Raw genomic sequence first — 14,224 nt, 5'->3', positions numbered from 1 at the left:
TATATGATTTGGCAGGTAAGTCACTTCTTTGATATCAAATTAAACTATAACTCATTATAGTAACAAATGCTTCAAGGTGTGTCTCAAATTACCGTACCATTTTCCTCTTTTTGCTGCCTTTTTCAATGTAGCATTTTCCTGTCATCCTAACCTTTAATACAAAGTAAGGCTCTCTATGACTGACCTAGCCGCCGAGTGTTTGTCATGGCGGCAGATGTGTCAGCGATGAGTCACAATACGTCAGTCTGATACCACCACTGATCAAGGGATACTCGCTTAATTTTGAGAACAAGACATTTAAATGCATGTAAAATGCCTGTACATTCTTGAGTGCAGACAAATAAAATGGAAACCATTACTCATTGACAGATATTTTCAATTTCTATTGGTCGCTTTACAGGTAACAGCTTTCTGAAGACGACCGCCACGAACACTGCATCAGAATCTAGCGCTCATAGACTCCCTAACTAATTATTTCTCAGATCAATTATGTTAAAAATGTCAAATGTAACTCGATAGAAGTAAATAACTGTACATAACTGTAAATAAATGAAATACTGCTCGCTATCATTTTGACTTCGCAGACTTCGTTAGCAGACTTCCTTAATGTTATGCAACATCAAGGGGAAAGGGCATTCAGGAAAGGGCGAGCTGTTAGCAAAACACGCTTGTGTTGAATACAGCCGAGTACCAAGTAGACCACCGCTTCGGAGAGCCCATAGGACGTAGGGCGCCGCTGGTGTAGTGGTATCATGCAAGATTCCCATTCTTGCGTCCCGGGTTCGATTCCCGGGCGGCGCATATCTTTTCCCAAATTCCGATCCGCACACCCATCAGCTCTGAATGCACAACCTGTCGTTACGAATCGAAATATTCTTTCTTATATGATTGATACGAACTGTCCCATATAAACGTGTGGTAGTGAATGATTGATGATCGATCGATAATATAATTGCAATATACGATATATGTCAAACATACCTCGTAAACGCTATTTATTACTAAATAAATCCTGAATATTTTATCTAAAGAGCAAGTGAGACCAATGAGCACCTTACGAATAAATACTGGGAATGGCACCTTGAGCCTATTAATTTCGAATATCCTTATCCTAAAATGAACAATGAAAACACACAGAAATACGAGCAGATTAAGGTCCTCAAAAGCATTGAATCCTCCTCAAATAATCGCCCGTCGAGTATTGTATTTTGAAATGTCGAATTTATTAAAAACGTAAGCAATCAACCGTAAATTTTAATGTATTGTTTAAGTCTATTTTGATTTTTTTGCCTTTACTCCTTTATTGACATGCGTTTCAAGTGCGTTGTTTTAGTAATGTAGTTAATATTTACATATACATAATATAATATAAGGAACTTATTAATGATGTTCAATAACGAACTCGCGCTAATCACAATTAGTGGAACACGTGTGCCGTTACTTCTCTCCGAATGCATTAAAATTATATGAATTAAGCAAAACTGTAGTGTTGCTATTTCGTTCATGTAATCGTACTAAATAAACTACACGAATATTATAAAAAACGGGCTGACTGGGTAATACTAGCCCTGCTATTGGGCTTCCCATCTCCGGAGAGCTCCAGGTTGCCTGGCAACGACCTCGTAACGCGCCCAGCAACCGTCGAATCGCTCAGGGGAAGGTGCACTTGCGCTCGAACCATCGTTGCATGCATCCTAAGAAACATTAGTGCCGTTTTAGAGATCAAGTGTTTTTATTATTTTCATTTATTTATATGTCTTTAAATTATTTTCGGATGTTTACCTAACACAGCTTGGACTATGTAAAATAATACAACTGAGCAATTTGCTTAGAAAGGATACGCCTTCTTTAGCGCGTGTTGAGAAGTTAGATAGTGTGCGCCTTTAAAACGGGTCAGTATGTTGAAAGCTGCGGAAGTGGCTCAAACTTAAAGTTAAAACCGTTTGCTGCATGACCCTTGAGACGAATACATAAAATACATACCTAGTTAAGAAAGTATGCATATAAGCACCGTTCTAATAATTTGAACTTTCTTAAAAAATCCATCTCATTATAACTTTAATTGATGTATGATATCATTATTGATTGCGTATGTCCGAAACCTAAAAGCTCCGTCCGGAACAACGTTATAAGTTAGCTCAAACGATACTTACTCATAAACGACGGCGTTTCTCCAAAATACTTTTTACTTCTACATTCTAGCGACTTTCTCTTAACATAAAATGTATTCCATTCCATGTTAGTAGTTAAGGTGTACTTTACTAAAAGTACACCTTGCACACATGCATTCTGCACACGGTCGATAACAGAACAAGTGTTAGGCGGATACGACACTACCGAAAAAATTCCCTGTAGAGAAAATCGATACCAGCAGATTATTGTATCTTAACCAATCTAACAATCACGTTCACATAAACCGGAAAAAAATCATATAGAGTAACACAAAACAGCTATTTCGTAAAGCCATGTAAAGAAACGCGCTGGTAAAAGGAGTCGACGCTTCAAATTCTTGTATGCCCGTATCATAAACACAATAAAAGACGAACAAGAATTAGAAAAACTGAACCACAATATGTATGGAAGCATTCAGGCAGATGTATTTAATATTGAGTTTTACTCGTTTTTTTTTTTTCTTCTTTCCTATCTGTTGTTTGACGCTGTCGTACGCAGTTCTGAAAAACAGTATTCAAATGCATTCTACCTAGAAATAATTACCAGCCGTCGATAAGTTCGCAGTGACAACATTGTTTTTTTTTTATTACATTAAATACTATGTACCATTTACGGCAAAAAAGTTATAAAATGAATTGTTGTAATGAAACTGCGGTTTGTATGTATTAGCAGTCTCTCGAGATCTGCCTTCTACGACCCTCTCTTCCTTTTTCAACTTGTTCGAACCGTCATCCTATTTTGCACTGTTATCCATATGTATAAATTGATATAGTCAAATAAAGATAATACGTATGTTCCATTCCTCTTAGTAATGGCAGGATAATTGTGTTGATAATAAATAGTAATTTGTATTTGCATCAAATTGATCAAGTGTGTTTGATTCGTAGCTACAAGTCACACTGGGATACTTTATGTATACGCTATAGGTTTATTAGTACGATAATGTCTCTGAGAAACATGCGACAGAACAGGTACTTATCAGTCCATGTTACAGAAAATGATGACTAAGACGACCCACCGTAAACTGATTTTCTAGTACACATCGAAATGCCTGTTACTTGGTGCTATGTTATTGCGCTCTTTACCCATTCTCTGTAAGTGATTTACAATAACAGCACACGCACCGCTGTTAGTTTATGACCGACGTTGAGCTATAGAGGACGATGCCACTGCATTATGCCGCTTCCTCCTTTTTGAATCCAACAAAAGCTAATGGCTTTGTATTTTTAGGTAGCAGTTTTGTTTCGCCCTCTGAATTGCATTGACTCAGAGCTACCTGTTCCCAATCTGCAACTGCTGTAGGGGAAAGCTCTGCGCTCCTTCTGCGTGGCCTGTCTTTAATCTGCATATATCCTGCTGCTGACGCCAAACATGTTCGGCTACGCAGAGAGACACTGTTGACATTGAAGGACATGAAATACATTGACACATGTCCACGCACACTCAAACGCACAGATGCAGTTAGACGTTCGTAGTTCCGCAACAACGTATCTCTTTGCAAACGCAGCCAGCCATTGTATCGATCAATTAGTTTTAGTTGAGAATGGAGCTAGCTTATAGAATATTGTTTATTTACTGCATGATAATAATATATTCATATAACAGGCGCGTGTGGTATTGGGCTTTCTTCACGTATCGATTTGTCAACTGCTCCGACGGCACAACGCAAGTCGAACTTGTAAGGATTGTAGAGAGATAGGCCAAATAGTACAGTGAAGAGTAATTACTTATGCTCACGTATGTTAAACCTTTTTGCTTTTAGTGAAAATACACTTTTGGAGGTATTTCTAGTATGTAAAGCTCGATCACCAGATCGATTAACGAGAGCTGCTAAATAGGAGGCAAGAGACATGTAGGGTTCATAGGCGCAGCTGAGAAATGGTGGCAAAAGTGAGTCCCTCAGAAAAAAATTACCTAACGCCAACTATCCTGGGTTACTAATACCAGATAGTCGAAACCCCTCTGTTAGGTGAGCTTGTTTTTACAATGGATCTGACAAACTCCCCTCAGTTTAAGCTATTTCTAGTGACAATTGTTGCGTAGTCACGGGAGATGACCTACCATTGTCCTAATATATATATATATATATATATATATATATATATATATATAGATAAAGATTGTTTACATGCGACGTCTCCTTACACACATACAGTCTATATGCGTTATCATAGGTGTCATTGTTATTATACAGGCAATCACATATTCTCACCATTATTATAACAAAGCGGCATATTTAAAGTATAGTAGCCGTTGTTGCAATAGCAAGATAATTACGGCCTTGATGTAGGCCTTACATACATCTATTGACTAAAATGTGTAGCATACACAGCTAACGGAAAATACAAGCAGCAGACAGAGTCATATGGAAATAGTTGCATGACTATTGTCAGCACGTATATAATGACGAATGCATCGGAATTGGCAAGATCAGCCCTGCCCTTACTGGCTGACAAAGACGAGACGCTCTTTGAAAAGCTACATTCTTTTTCAACAATTAATTTCCCACTCATCACATGGCTTGAACAGTGGTCTATCGAAATGAATCGGGTGTGCAGTCTAATAAGAGAAACCAACGGTCAGCCAGGTAAGCTTTCGTATGCGAAGCGATGGCCTTCTAGATGGACTTGTGTCAAGATTCATAGGGAGACCAGAACTAGAACTAAGGTGGGCATATGTATATATAAGTGATTAAATATTGCGCAGAGAACACATCTCGGTCGAGAAAAAAGACAGTATGGCAATCGCACCCAGCATCTTTAACTAATGAATGCTCAAAAAGAGATTTAAAGGAGATTTCTCAACCGGTTTACCACTCCTATTCATTATTTCACTTTTGGCAATCGATTTGTCACAACCGATTTTGTCTAGGTAAAGGAATATAACAAGGAGGCACAGTAAACTCTAGGCTTATTTGGCCAGAGCGGCACCCCTTTTTTTGACTTTCCTTCTGAATTTTGACAGTTTTCTTAAATATGGCCAAGCTCCGTAGGTGGCTTCCCAAAATTGTCCTTCACAAAGAGATACCATTTTGAAATATAAGAAACAACGGTTAGTATCGCGGCATTACTAGGTGCCTAACAATCACCAATGTGTTTATTTCGTAGGTGCTGCTTGCGAGAATTAAGCCTGCCCTTAGTTTATCTGATTTGTATTGCTTGAATAATTCTCTTTTGTTCTCCTTTTACTAGTCAAGTCGATAGTACTTTCATTCTCAGGCGCGTCTTGGCTTACGTTTCACACAAACAGCGTGCTCACCATTGTTTGCTGTCCGCGTTACAGGGACACGTTTACTGATCCTAGGAGGCTGTCTTCATTAGCCCTGAAGAAAGCTCATCAATGATATGCACATTAAAACATCTTTTAAGTTCGGGTAGTTTTTTTCTCTAAATGAGACCGAAAAAGTGTGCTACTTGTTGCGCTGGCGCATGCTCGACGAGATAGCACACGTAACGTATCGTCTATTAGCCTACTCTTAACTGACATTTTCTTCTTGGCTATTCGTTTTCCTACGATCGCTCATTCTTTGATTTTGGAAAAGCCGCATCCACAACTGAATCGAAAACTACCGAACTCATCGATCTCCATCAAGATTCACACCGGTTTATATTACAACCCTTAAAATCCGTTAGATTGTAATCGAGCAACAGTTAATGTACAATAAATGATTTGACTGACACTACCTGTATATAATTGACATTTGAACTAAATGGAATTGTTATTTAGTTGTTTTTTTTTGTTACTAGAATGCTCGCCATGTTGTCAGCTCACGAGCTGTTGAAGTCGATTAATTGTGAGATTGTCAATTTGTTGTAAGTCAAAATCAAAGCTTTCATTGCTCAACTCATACTTTCCTGTCATCTCAATAATGTCAACGACCTGCTGAAGTTTTTCATCGCTCAATTTTAAAATTTTTACTTTCAGCACACTAAGCTTATCCCGTCGCCGATCATCGGGTTCTGGCGACGAAACACTCTCGGCATCCATCTCCATCATCATGGCTGCCAAGGCTCCTATCGGCTGCTGCTGCTGCTGTTGGGCGGATTGCTTATTTGGTGATTTTTTCCTGTTACTGCTGTTGGTTGGGGCTGAAACTGAGTGCATTGGCGATGGACTTGAGGATGATGATGGTGTTGCAGCTGCTTTCTTTGATCGTGACGTTGGAGGTGGAGGTGGCCGAACCTCTTTACGCTCAGTAGGACTAGCACTTTTGTCCTTCGGCGCAGATCGCTTCCGATCAGACGGTGGACGTAGAGCGCTTTTAGACTCGGGGGGCGACGGTGTGAACGATAGTTCCATATCATCGTTGCTCTCGACAAACGGAGAAGAGGCAAGCGACTCCTTGCCTCGAGATTTACTACGTTTCGATTTCAGCGATTCGCTCGACCCTGATGTAAGCTGATCTTGGGTGAGGCGAGGCTTTTTTGCGTCGGGCGAATCTTTATGAGACGATGACTTCTTCTTCCGTTTAACTTCTTTGTCATCGTTGTTAGTCTTCTCTCGGTCGCGTTCACCGCTACCTTCGCTAGGACTGATGCCTGCAGGACGTTTCCGATCTTCTCGATTCTTTGTGTCATCTTTTTTCATATCCGCTGCCTAAATTAAAATCACATAATGAGTGAAGACAGGAAAGGCCCCACGTAAGGTGCAGATAATAAAAGAAATTGCACCGAACTAGGTAGGGTTATGGGAAATGTGCACCAAAATCGTAGATAAGGAACCCTTTCTATAATGAGAGGAAACTGATTGGCTACATGAAAAAAGGCAAAACCTGCGTGTCCACATGTGTCACTAAAATATGTGCCGTTTAAGAAAGGGTGGCAATTTACCATTGGCGGCGACTGGCTTGACCGTACTGATGCTAATTTTTTGCTGCTGCTGCTGCTGCTGCTGCTGCCTTCTTTTTGTTTAGCTGTAGCCTCTTTGTCCTTCGACTCCTTACCAGAGGTTCGTTCTTTATCCTTGGTATTTTCTTTTAACTTTGAGTCACGTTCTTGATCGGCTTTCGTCTCAGCCTTATCACGTTCTTTCTCGCTTTTACTACTCTCCTTGTCACGTTCCTTCTCCTTGCTAGTTGTCTTCTCCTCACGAGAAGACGGCGCCGCCTCTTTGTCCTTATCCGATCGACTTCGTCCATCTTTATCTTTTTTTTCTTTTTTGTAATCTTTGCTGCGCTTCTCTTTTTTCTTCTCTTTCTTGCCATCCTGTGCTGGAGCTGTACCAGACTAAATTTACAGAAAGACAAACAAACAGACTGGCAGCAATCGGGTTTGCAAAGCATTGTTAACGTGGGTGATGCCGACTAGTGAAAACTAAATCAAACGTATTTAGTGAAACTGTACTTTACAAATATATATATGCAAAGTATTAGTACTTATATGACTATTAGCTCCTTTTGTACATGTGCCTGATACAGATAGCATGCCTTCCACAGCTGCAAAGTCTTTCACGATCATTGAAGTGTAATAGAATTTGCCCTTTAAAAGAACAAAATTAAACAGTAGCTCTCTCGTATTAAGTGACAATGGGCCAGGGGACATACGATTTGTCCTATGTTCGGCCACACGTGATTAGGATGATAATCACTACCAATGTTAAATAATTAACCTTACTTTGATATCTTTAGCATTAGACCCTCCAAATAGATCCGAGGATGGCTTGGCCGCCGCTCCCGCCGGTTGGGTTTGCGGTTGCTGGGGGGAGCGTTTCTCTGGAGGCGTCTGGGGTCCTGATGACTTCTTGTTGGGTGATGCGACTGGTTGCTTGATAGAACCGCCTCCTTTCAGCAACCTTTGGCAGAAGTCATCCGGTGGATTGTGGAAAGTAAGCTTCTCACATCGGATATTGTTAATTGGCTTGCCGTCTAGCGACAGATAGAGATCGTAAACGAAATCGATTTTTTTTGGCTCTTCCCGCGTCTTAAAGTACACCCAGATCGGCATGTTGAAACCAGCATAACCGCTTTCTGTTACCTAAAATAACGATCACAAAAAGACGAAGAACAAGTGTTGTGTAGATGTTAGCATTAGTTTTTACTTACGTGAGATCAGAAGCTAACAAGCAGCACATCTTTCAAAAAGTACGCTTCAGTTCAATAGTTGGTGCTTAATAAATATTGTCGCATGTATAATCGTATGCATTGCGATTAAAAAGTCCCGTCAAAACTAACCTGATAAGGCGGTTCGCGAATTGTTCTTTTTGACTTCGGAAAGCTTTCATGTAACATAAATATCACCTTCTCGACAAAATTATCGATTTTGCACCCCTCAGGCCCTTTGACGAACACGGTCCAGTCATGCGTATAGCCCTCAGCCGTAGGCTGGTCCTTAAGCACGGCCTTATGGCCGAGCTCAATTTTTACCTCTACCGAACGTCCGTACATCATTTCCAAATTTCACAGCGTGTGCTTAGGACGACATAGGATCACCCCTATCATCAATATCGATTCCGTTACCTGTCTTTGTTATGCGACAACTGAAAAAAGCAAAACACATTTTGTAAGCATTGTCAAGCCGTGTCTTTAGACTACTCCAGCAACTGTATTTTTCCCTAATGTCCATAGTTTGCTTCCCTCATTCAAGCCAGCATTCATATAAATCGCGCTATTTTTGTAGGTGATTCTGCGCTTTAAATAAACCTAAATAGAAAATAAATGTATTAAGTGGTAAATTGTAAAAACAAGTAAACAAAAATGAAAGACAGGAGTTTACTTCGATTTTTTTTTCAATCTGTGAGTTTAAAGGTCCCAAAATTCAATGGTCAAAACGGCCATTGACTGCAGAACATTATTTTTGCTAGAACAAGCGCTACAACGACACGTTTTCTCTATTCTTTACTTAAAGCCAAATATTTCGACGGCGACGATGACGACGACTCATTTCGATGTAGAATTCCACGAAAGAGCTGAATGTTTAAAATTAAAGATCATGTTTGCATCTTCTAGAATCGCTATTTTATTATGAAGTGTTCTTTGCTCAATATAATCCCGTAAATACGACATACTGTCATTAAGCAGCTACCTGTATAGGAGGTGAAATGAAAAAGATCTCAGTACGCACTATGCGAACGCAAAAGGCACGTTAAAAAAATTGTGCATGCGTTGATCAAATTACCGGGGAGTCTTCAAATGGTTCCACCTGTTAAATCATTGGGTCGTGATCATTTGAGACTAATGGAAACATTTTAAAGATACTGGCCTGATATGAATATTGTCTTAAGGGAACGCGTTTCTGCACAATCAAAATAGATAAATTAACTTGTGCTTATAGCATGGGTGGATAAATGGCCACCGTTGTTTGTTCACGCTCTACTAAACTGTTTACGTAATGCAATTTTCACCTTTTCACACTTATCCCAATGCATGGTTTATTAATACTGCGCTTTTTTATGCGGAATACTTTAACAAACGTTGGCTATTTTTCTGTCCCTTTCAAATGATGAAGATTACAAGAGTTTTGTTAATTTGTTGTCGTTGTCGTTGTCGTCGTCGGATCACCATAGGAAATCGTTACTATCACACCCGCATAGTAATTCAGGCGCGCAATCAATCCATTCGGGAAACGATTACGTTCATCTGGTATAAGATGAAATAACAATGTCGAATATAATGTAAACACATACTTCCATGCCGATACCATTCTCGTTGGCGTTTTTTCCCTCTATTCGGTAATTTTACATACTCTATGGGTTCCTGTGCAATTATTAGCTTGATTCTTGTTCAAGGTTTTGTCTCACTTTCTGCAGAAACCCCTTCTCCGGCATCGTAATTTAGTTTTACGCTTTTATTTTTCTTTTCTTCATCCTTTACCTTCATTTGTATAAACTATTACTTTCATTATTATTATTATTGTTGTTATTAGTGATGACTTGGAATCGGCTCGGATCAGTTGCACTGGGCTGTCTCAGTCGACGAACATCAACCGACCCACCACCTCAATTTCATTTTTTCAATCTGTGTTTTCAACGTCGTTCTGATTTGTCAACTGGACATTATCCATGTTAACTCTAAGTAACAGCTACGCGGCCGGGTAGATATCTGTATGTATCTCCTGGGCATGTAATTTTCCTTATGCGATACCACAATGACAATAAGAAGATCGTCCCGACTAACGCAGCGAACCAATCGTCCAGAAAACACGTTCATCGCCTGAGTTCCAGTGCGACTGAGGACAATAACCATTGAAGCAGCACGTATACCCGTAGAATTGTAGCGTGACACTCAAAAGTCGGTTCCAAGATTTCATCGATCCTTCCACTGTCGCTGTCCTTCGTTCTCATTCAAATTTCCAAAGTCAACAGATCAGCAAATAATCGTCAGACTTTTCCTAAATGGCATATATGATCGTTACATCGATGCAGGCAACTAAATCAATATCACTGGATCGCAGACGGATGATGATATGTAATAGAATAAAACTAGTCAAGAGTAATTTGCGAAATCTGTTGCGATAACCTAAATCAGCACTAGCAGGCAGGCAAGTAGGCAGGCAGGCTGGCAGTGGCGCTGCTGTGTCTATTGTGCTGTTGTTTATGACAACGATAGCATTGAGGTGTTAGTTTCTTTTGTTGTGTGTTTCCTCTAGTCGATTGTGTAACGGTACCGTCACCAGCAGCGGCGGCAATAGCATCAGCAGTCATAAAAATTAAAAACAACAAAAAAACAGCTGGAGCAACAACGTCGATATACTGAAGACCAGACGGGCGAAACAGTAGTACAGAACAACGTAAGCGTCCTTTCTGCAGCTGTGCTGCTGCTGCTGCTGCTGTCGTAGATTTAACAGTAAAATCGACCGATATTAGCCTTAGGGAATAATTTACAAAGTAAAAGAGATATACGCATGTGCTACCTAGATGTGCTATTATATATGCTTTTCATATAGTCAATCTATTTCGCTTCATTTCATTGGCTTGCTTACCCTTGCCGTATTTTGATTGTAAATGTAAGGGAATCTTATTCATTCTGCCACAATCTGTGTACGGGTTATGAAAGAAAAGTTGTGCTGATCGCGTTGCCATTGAAAGCTCTGCTTTTTCCACTCACTCACCGTCTGTCGCAGCGTTTGCGACCGGCCGTCGGTCGAGCTCACTTGTAGTTCCGATTGGTGCAGCAGGCATTGATCAACTAAGCGACGACGGATCGAGAGTCTTTTAGGCTCTTTCGTAGATTACTATCACCTCTAATAACAATAACAACAACTAGTACATAACTTGTTTTTTCACCGTTTGAAACACATAAGCATTTTCGCTTATTACGGCTGTTATTGTCGCTGCTGCTGCTGCTGCTGCTGCTGCTGCTGCCTCGCTAATAGAATGACCACCGCCATTACCAGTCACTGACTACCACCATCTCTGTTTATGCTATTCAGCGTTTGCTGAATGATGGTTGTGCACAATCAAGCACGATAATTGTATCATCATATCATTCTCATAACGTTAGCAGTAGTACTAGCTCTAGTTACAGTACTGCGTACTATCAGTAATGATGACTATCATAGAGTAGACGACGACGACGACGACGACGACGACGACAACAACAACAACAGCAACAACAACAACAACAACACCAACAACAATCAGCAACATATCACCGTCACTGCCATCATCATCACTGCAGAACACAGGCTAGCAGTTGGGGACAGGCGACGGGGGTTAGCAGAGACATCATTGCCAACAGTAATAGCAACAAACAAACAATATTAGCAGTCAGCAGCAGCAGCAGCAGCCAACAGTGAATCAGTCATCCGACGGCCGTGGATGGTAGTAAAAGCAGTAATACCACCACCAATCGTTACATTTAAACTGTCGGTGTTGTTATAGTTTTGATTGTTGTCGTACTGTTAGCAGTAGCAATATTGTTGTTGTTGCTACTGCTATAGAAGCGACAGTTCTTTACTGCTGTGAGCCCCGGCAAACACCACGATCACCGCTAGGCCAGTATGCGTCGCCACTGCTTCTATGATTAGTATTTTTGCTATTGTTGGCTAATGAAATCACGGTGGTTGGGTGATGGACAGTAAATAGTAGGCGGCTGCTTGCTGCCCCCCAGACGTGATGGTCGGGATTCGAATCCGGGTGTTGACACCGCTCGTTTCGCACTTCGAGCTAACCGTCTGGTGGAATGCCTAACGTCAGTACCGTACGTTAAACTCGAAATACGTCAAACAGCAGGCGGCGGCGGCGGCAGCAGCAGAAGAATACAGAGCCGCGATCGTATCAACGGAAACAGTGTAGGCACAGCTGCGCCCGGAGCACAACGAGCGAGGGAGGGAGCGAGGGAGGTAAAGAGGGAGGCTCGAGCAGAAGCAGCATCAGCCGATAGACGGCGACGCTAACAGAGAAGAGCAGCGGCGGCGGCTACCGCGCAAAAACACAGTAGCCGACCGCCACCAGTCGGCATCTCGCCACTACGCAAGCGACAGCGATGAACTAGTGAAGGCGCGAACACATGACAACGATAAACCAAGCCATAACAAAGATGCAGGCCAACAGAAAAGCGAACCAGACGAGACGACCATACAAACGACTAGCCACCACCATCATTACCATTGTTATCATCCGACAGACAAAACCTACGACAAGCACAATAACAATGACACCACCAACAACAACAACAACTAGAACATACAATGAGTGAGTGCGTGCGTCGTTGCGGACGATTTTAGCAGACCCGGCAATGGCGGCAAAATGCGTATGACATATGCCTAAAAAAATGTCGAATTTTGTATCCGGACATAGGCGAGCAACGCATTACGCTGCTCAAGTGTAGTAGTAGTACGAAACAGGCATATCTATTCAAATAATCGAGCCCTTAGAAATAGATTTTTATGTAAGAGTAGGCTGCGTGGATTTACCACTTCGTAGCTAAAATAGGCTTCGATTGATTTCAACCATTAAATTACCGAGCGGTACTAAAGAAAGGTTAGAGTTATCGAAGTAGCTTACTTACGCATAGCAGCCGCGTTGCTCACAGGTAGTGTCGATGATTTCGAATCACAGGGTCCTCAGTTTTAGTTACTTGAGGTGCGTGTCGAAGAATGTGTAAGCCTGCGATGGAAAATTTAGCCGTGACAACAATAAGAGTGACAGCAGAGATAGCTGTCTTAGTTGTTTTTTGGGGCGCGGATTGATGATGATAGATCTAGCGTCCAGTAAACAGTGTGTGCATGTCCATGCACGTAACGCGTGATCGATAAGAACCGCGCACTTCAGCGAGAAACCAAGTTGGGGCACGATAAGCGGCAGCACGACTGCGTAATAATGACACTCGTTTAGTCTAAGCTTTCCGATCTGTTTATAAAAAAAACTACAGAGGACCACGGGAAAGGGGTTATGATGAAGTGAGAAAGAAGGACCCCATGGTGACGCATGTAGGTGATTACAAAGCAGATGATTAATCCCTGTTTCGAAATCGTCTCGCTTAGATCGGTCAACTGCAGAAACCGTACCCTCTTAGACTGTAATTTACTTTCGACAATTTTTACATTCAAAGACACTCTACTTATATATATGCAATGCTCATATATTAGTTTTAAACAAACGTAGCCAATTATAGGCTGCCATTAATAGGTCAGAAAATTGGAAGGCATTTCTCACGGACATGTGTAGGTTACATCTAAACGTATTTTTTTTTTAACTATTATGATGTTCTGGATATATCTAGCTATATAGATATTGTAGGTGGATCAATATGCTACGGCTTAACTTATAGTTGGGCTGTCTGTCCACTATGTGTTCCCGGATGGGCACATTTAACAGTTAATATTTTTTTTGCTTTTGACACCACCTAGGTTGTAGTGCAAGGCTCCACTAGAGACATGCTATTTTTTTAAGTTTTCTTATTAAGTTTACTGAAAATGATTTGGTAATAGCCAGTAATAAGTATAGACGTTACGTTTGGATATATGTCGGATATTTGTGCTTGCTTTGCCTCCCCAGGGGAAAAACGTACTTCGATGCACACTCATTGATTACCTCATGCATTTCACTCTTTCCCTGCGATTTTCCGCGCCAAAAGGCGTTTCAATTTTTTTGTGGATAAAAAAAATGGAAAAAA

General features: G+C 41.0%; 1 protein-coding gene and 1 non-coding gene across 4 annotated transcripts; one reads left to right on the top strand and one right to left on the bottom strand.

The window, feature by feature from the left end:
* Positions 1-730: 730 nt before the first annotated feature.
* On the top strand, positions 731-801 carry TRNAG-CCC (transfer RNA glycine (anticodon CCC)). The gene has a single exon. It is a non-coding gene; the product is annotated as a tRNA-Gly (tRNA).
* Positions 802-2,724: 1,923 nt separating this feature from the next.
* LOC111269229 (uncharacterized) lies at positions 2,725-13,418 on the bottom strand. Of its 3 annotated transcripts, none has more exons than XM_022848670.2 (5): positions 13,118-13,418; positions 8,342-8,646; positions 7,785-8,144; positions 7,002-7,397; positions 2,725-6,768 (listed from the first exon to the last, which is right to left on the bottom strand). In XM_022848670.2, the coding sequence occupies exons 2-5, from the start codon at positions 8,555-8,557 to the stop codon at positions 5,935-5,937; spliced, it is 1,806 nt and encodes a 601-aa protein (XP_022704405.1). In that variant the 5' UTR covers positions 8,558-8,646; positions 13,118-13,418; the 3' UTR covers positions 2,725-5,934. The 3 variants fall into 3 exon arrangements, with proteins under 3 accessions (XP_022704405.1, XP_022704404.1, XP_086828136.1); XM_022848669.2 differs by lacking the exon at positions 13,118-13,418 and adding an exon at positions 11,217-12,340; XM_086972010.1 differs by lacking the exon at positions 13,118-13,418 and adding an exon at positions 9,511-10,333.
* Between the last annotated feature and the right edge of the window lie 806 nt (positions 13,419-14,224).

The sequence above is a fragment of the Varroa jacobsoni genome, unplaced genomic scaffold (genome assembly GCF_002532875.2).
Source record: "Varroa jacobsoni isolate VJ856 unplaced genomic scaffold, vjacob_1.0 scaffold_1366, whole genome shotgun sequence".
Lineage (NCBI taxonomy): Eukaryota > Metazoa > Arthropoda > Arachnida > Mesostigmata > Varroidae > Varroa > Varroa jacobsoni.
Note: the sequence above shows the minus strand (reverse complement) of the source record. Positions and strands in the feature narration are given on the sequence as shown.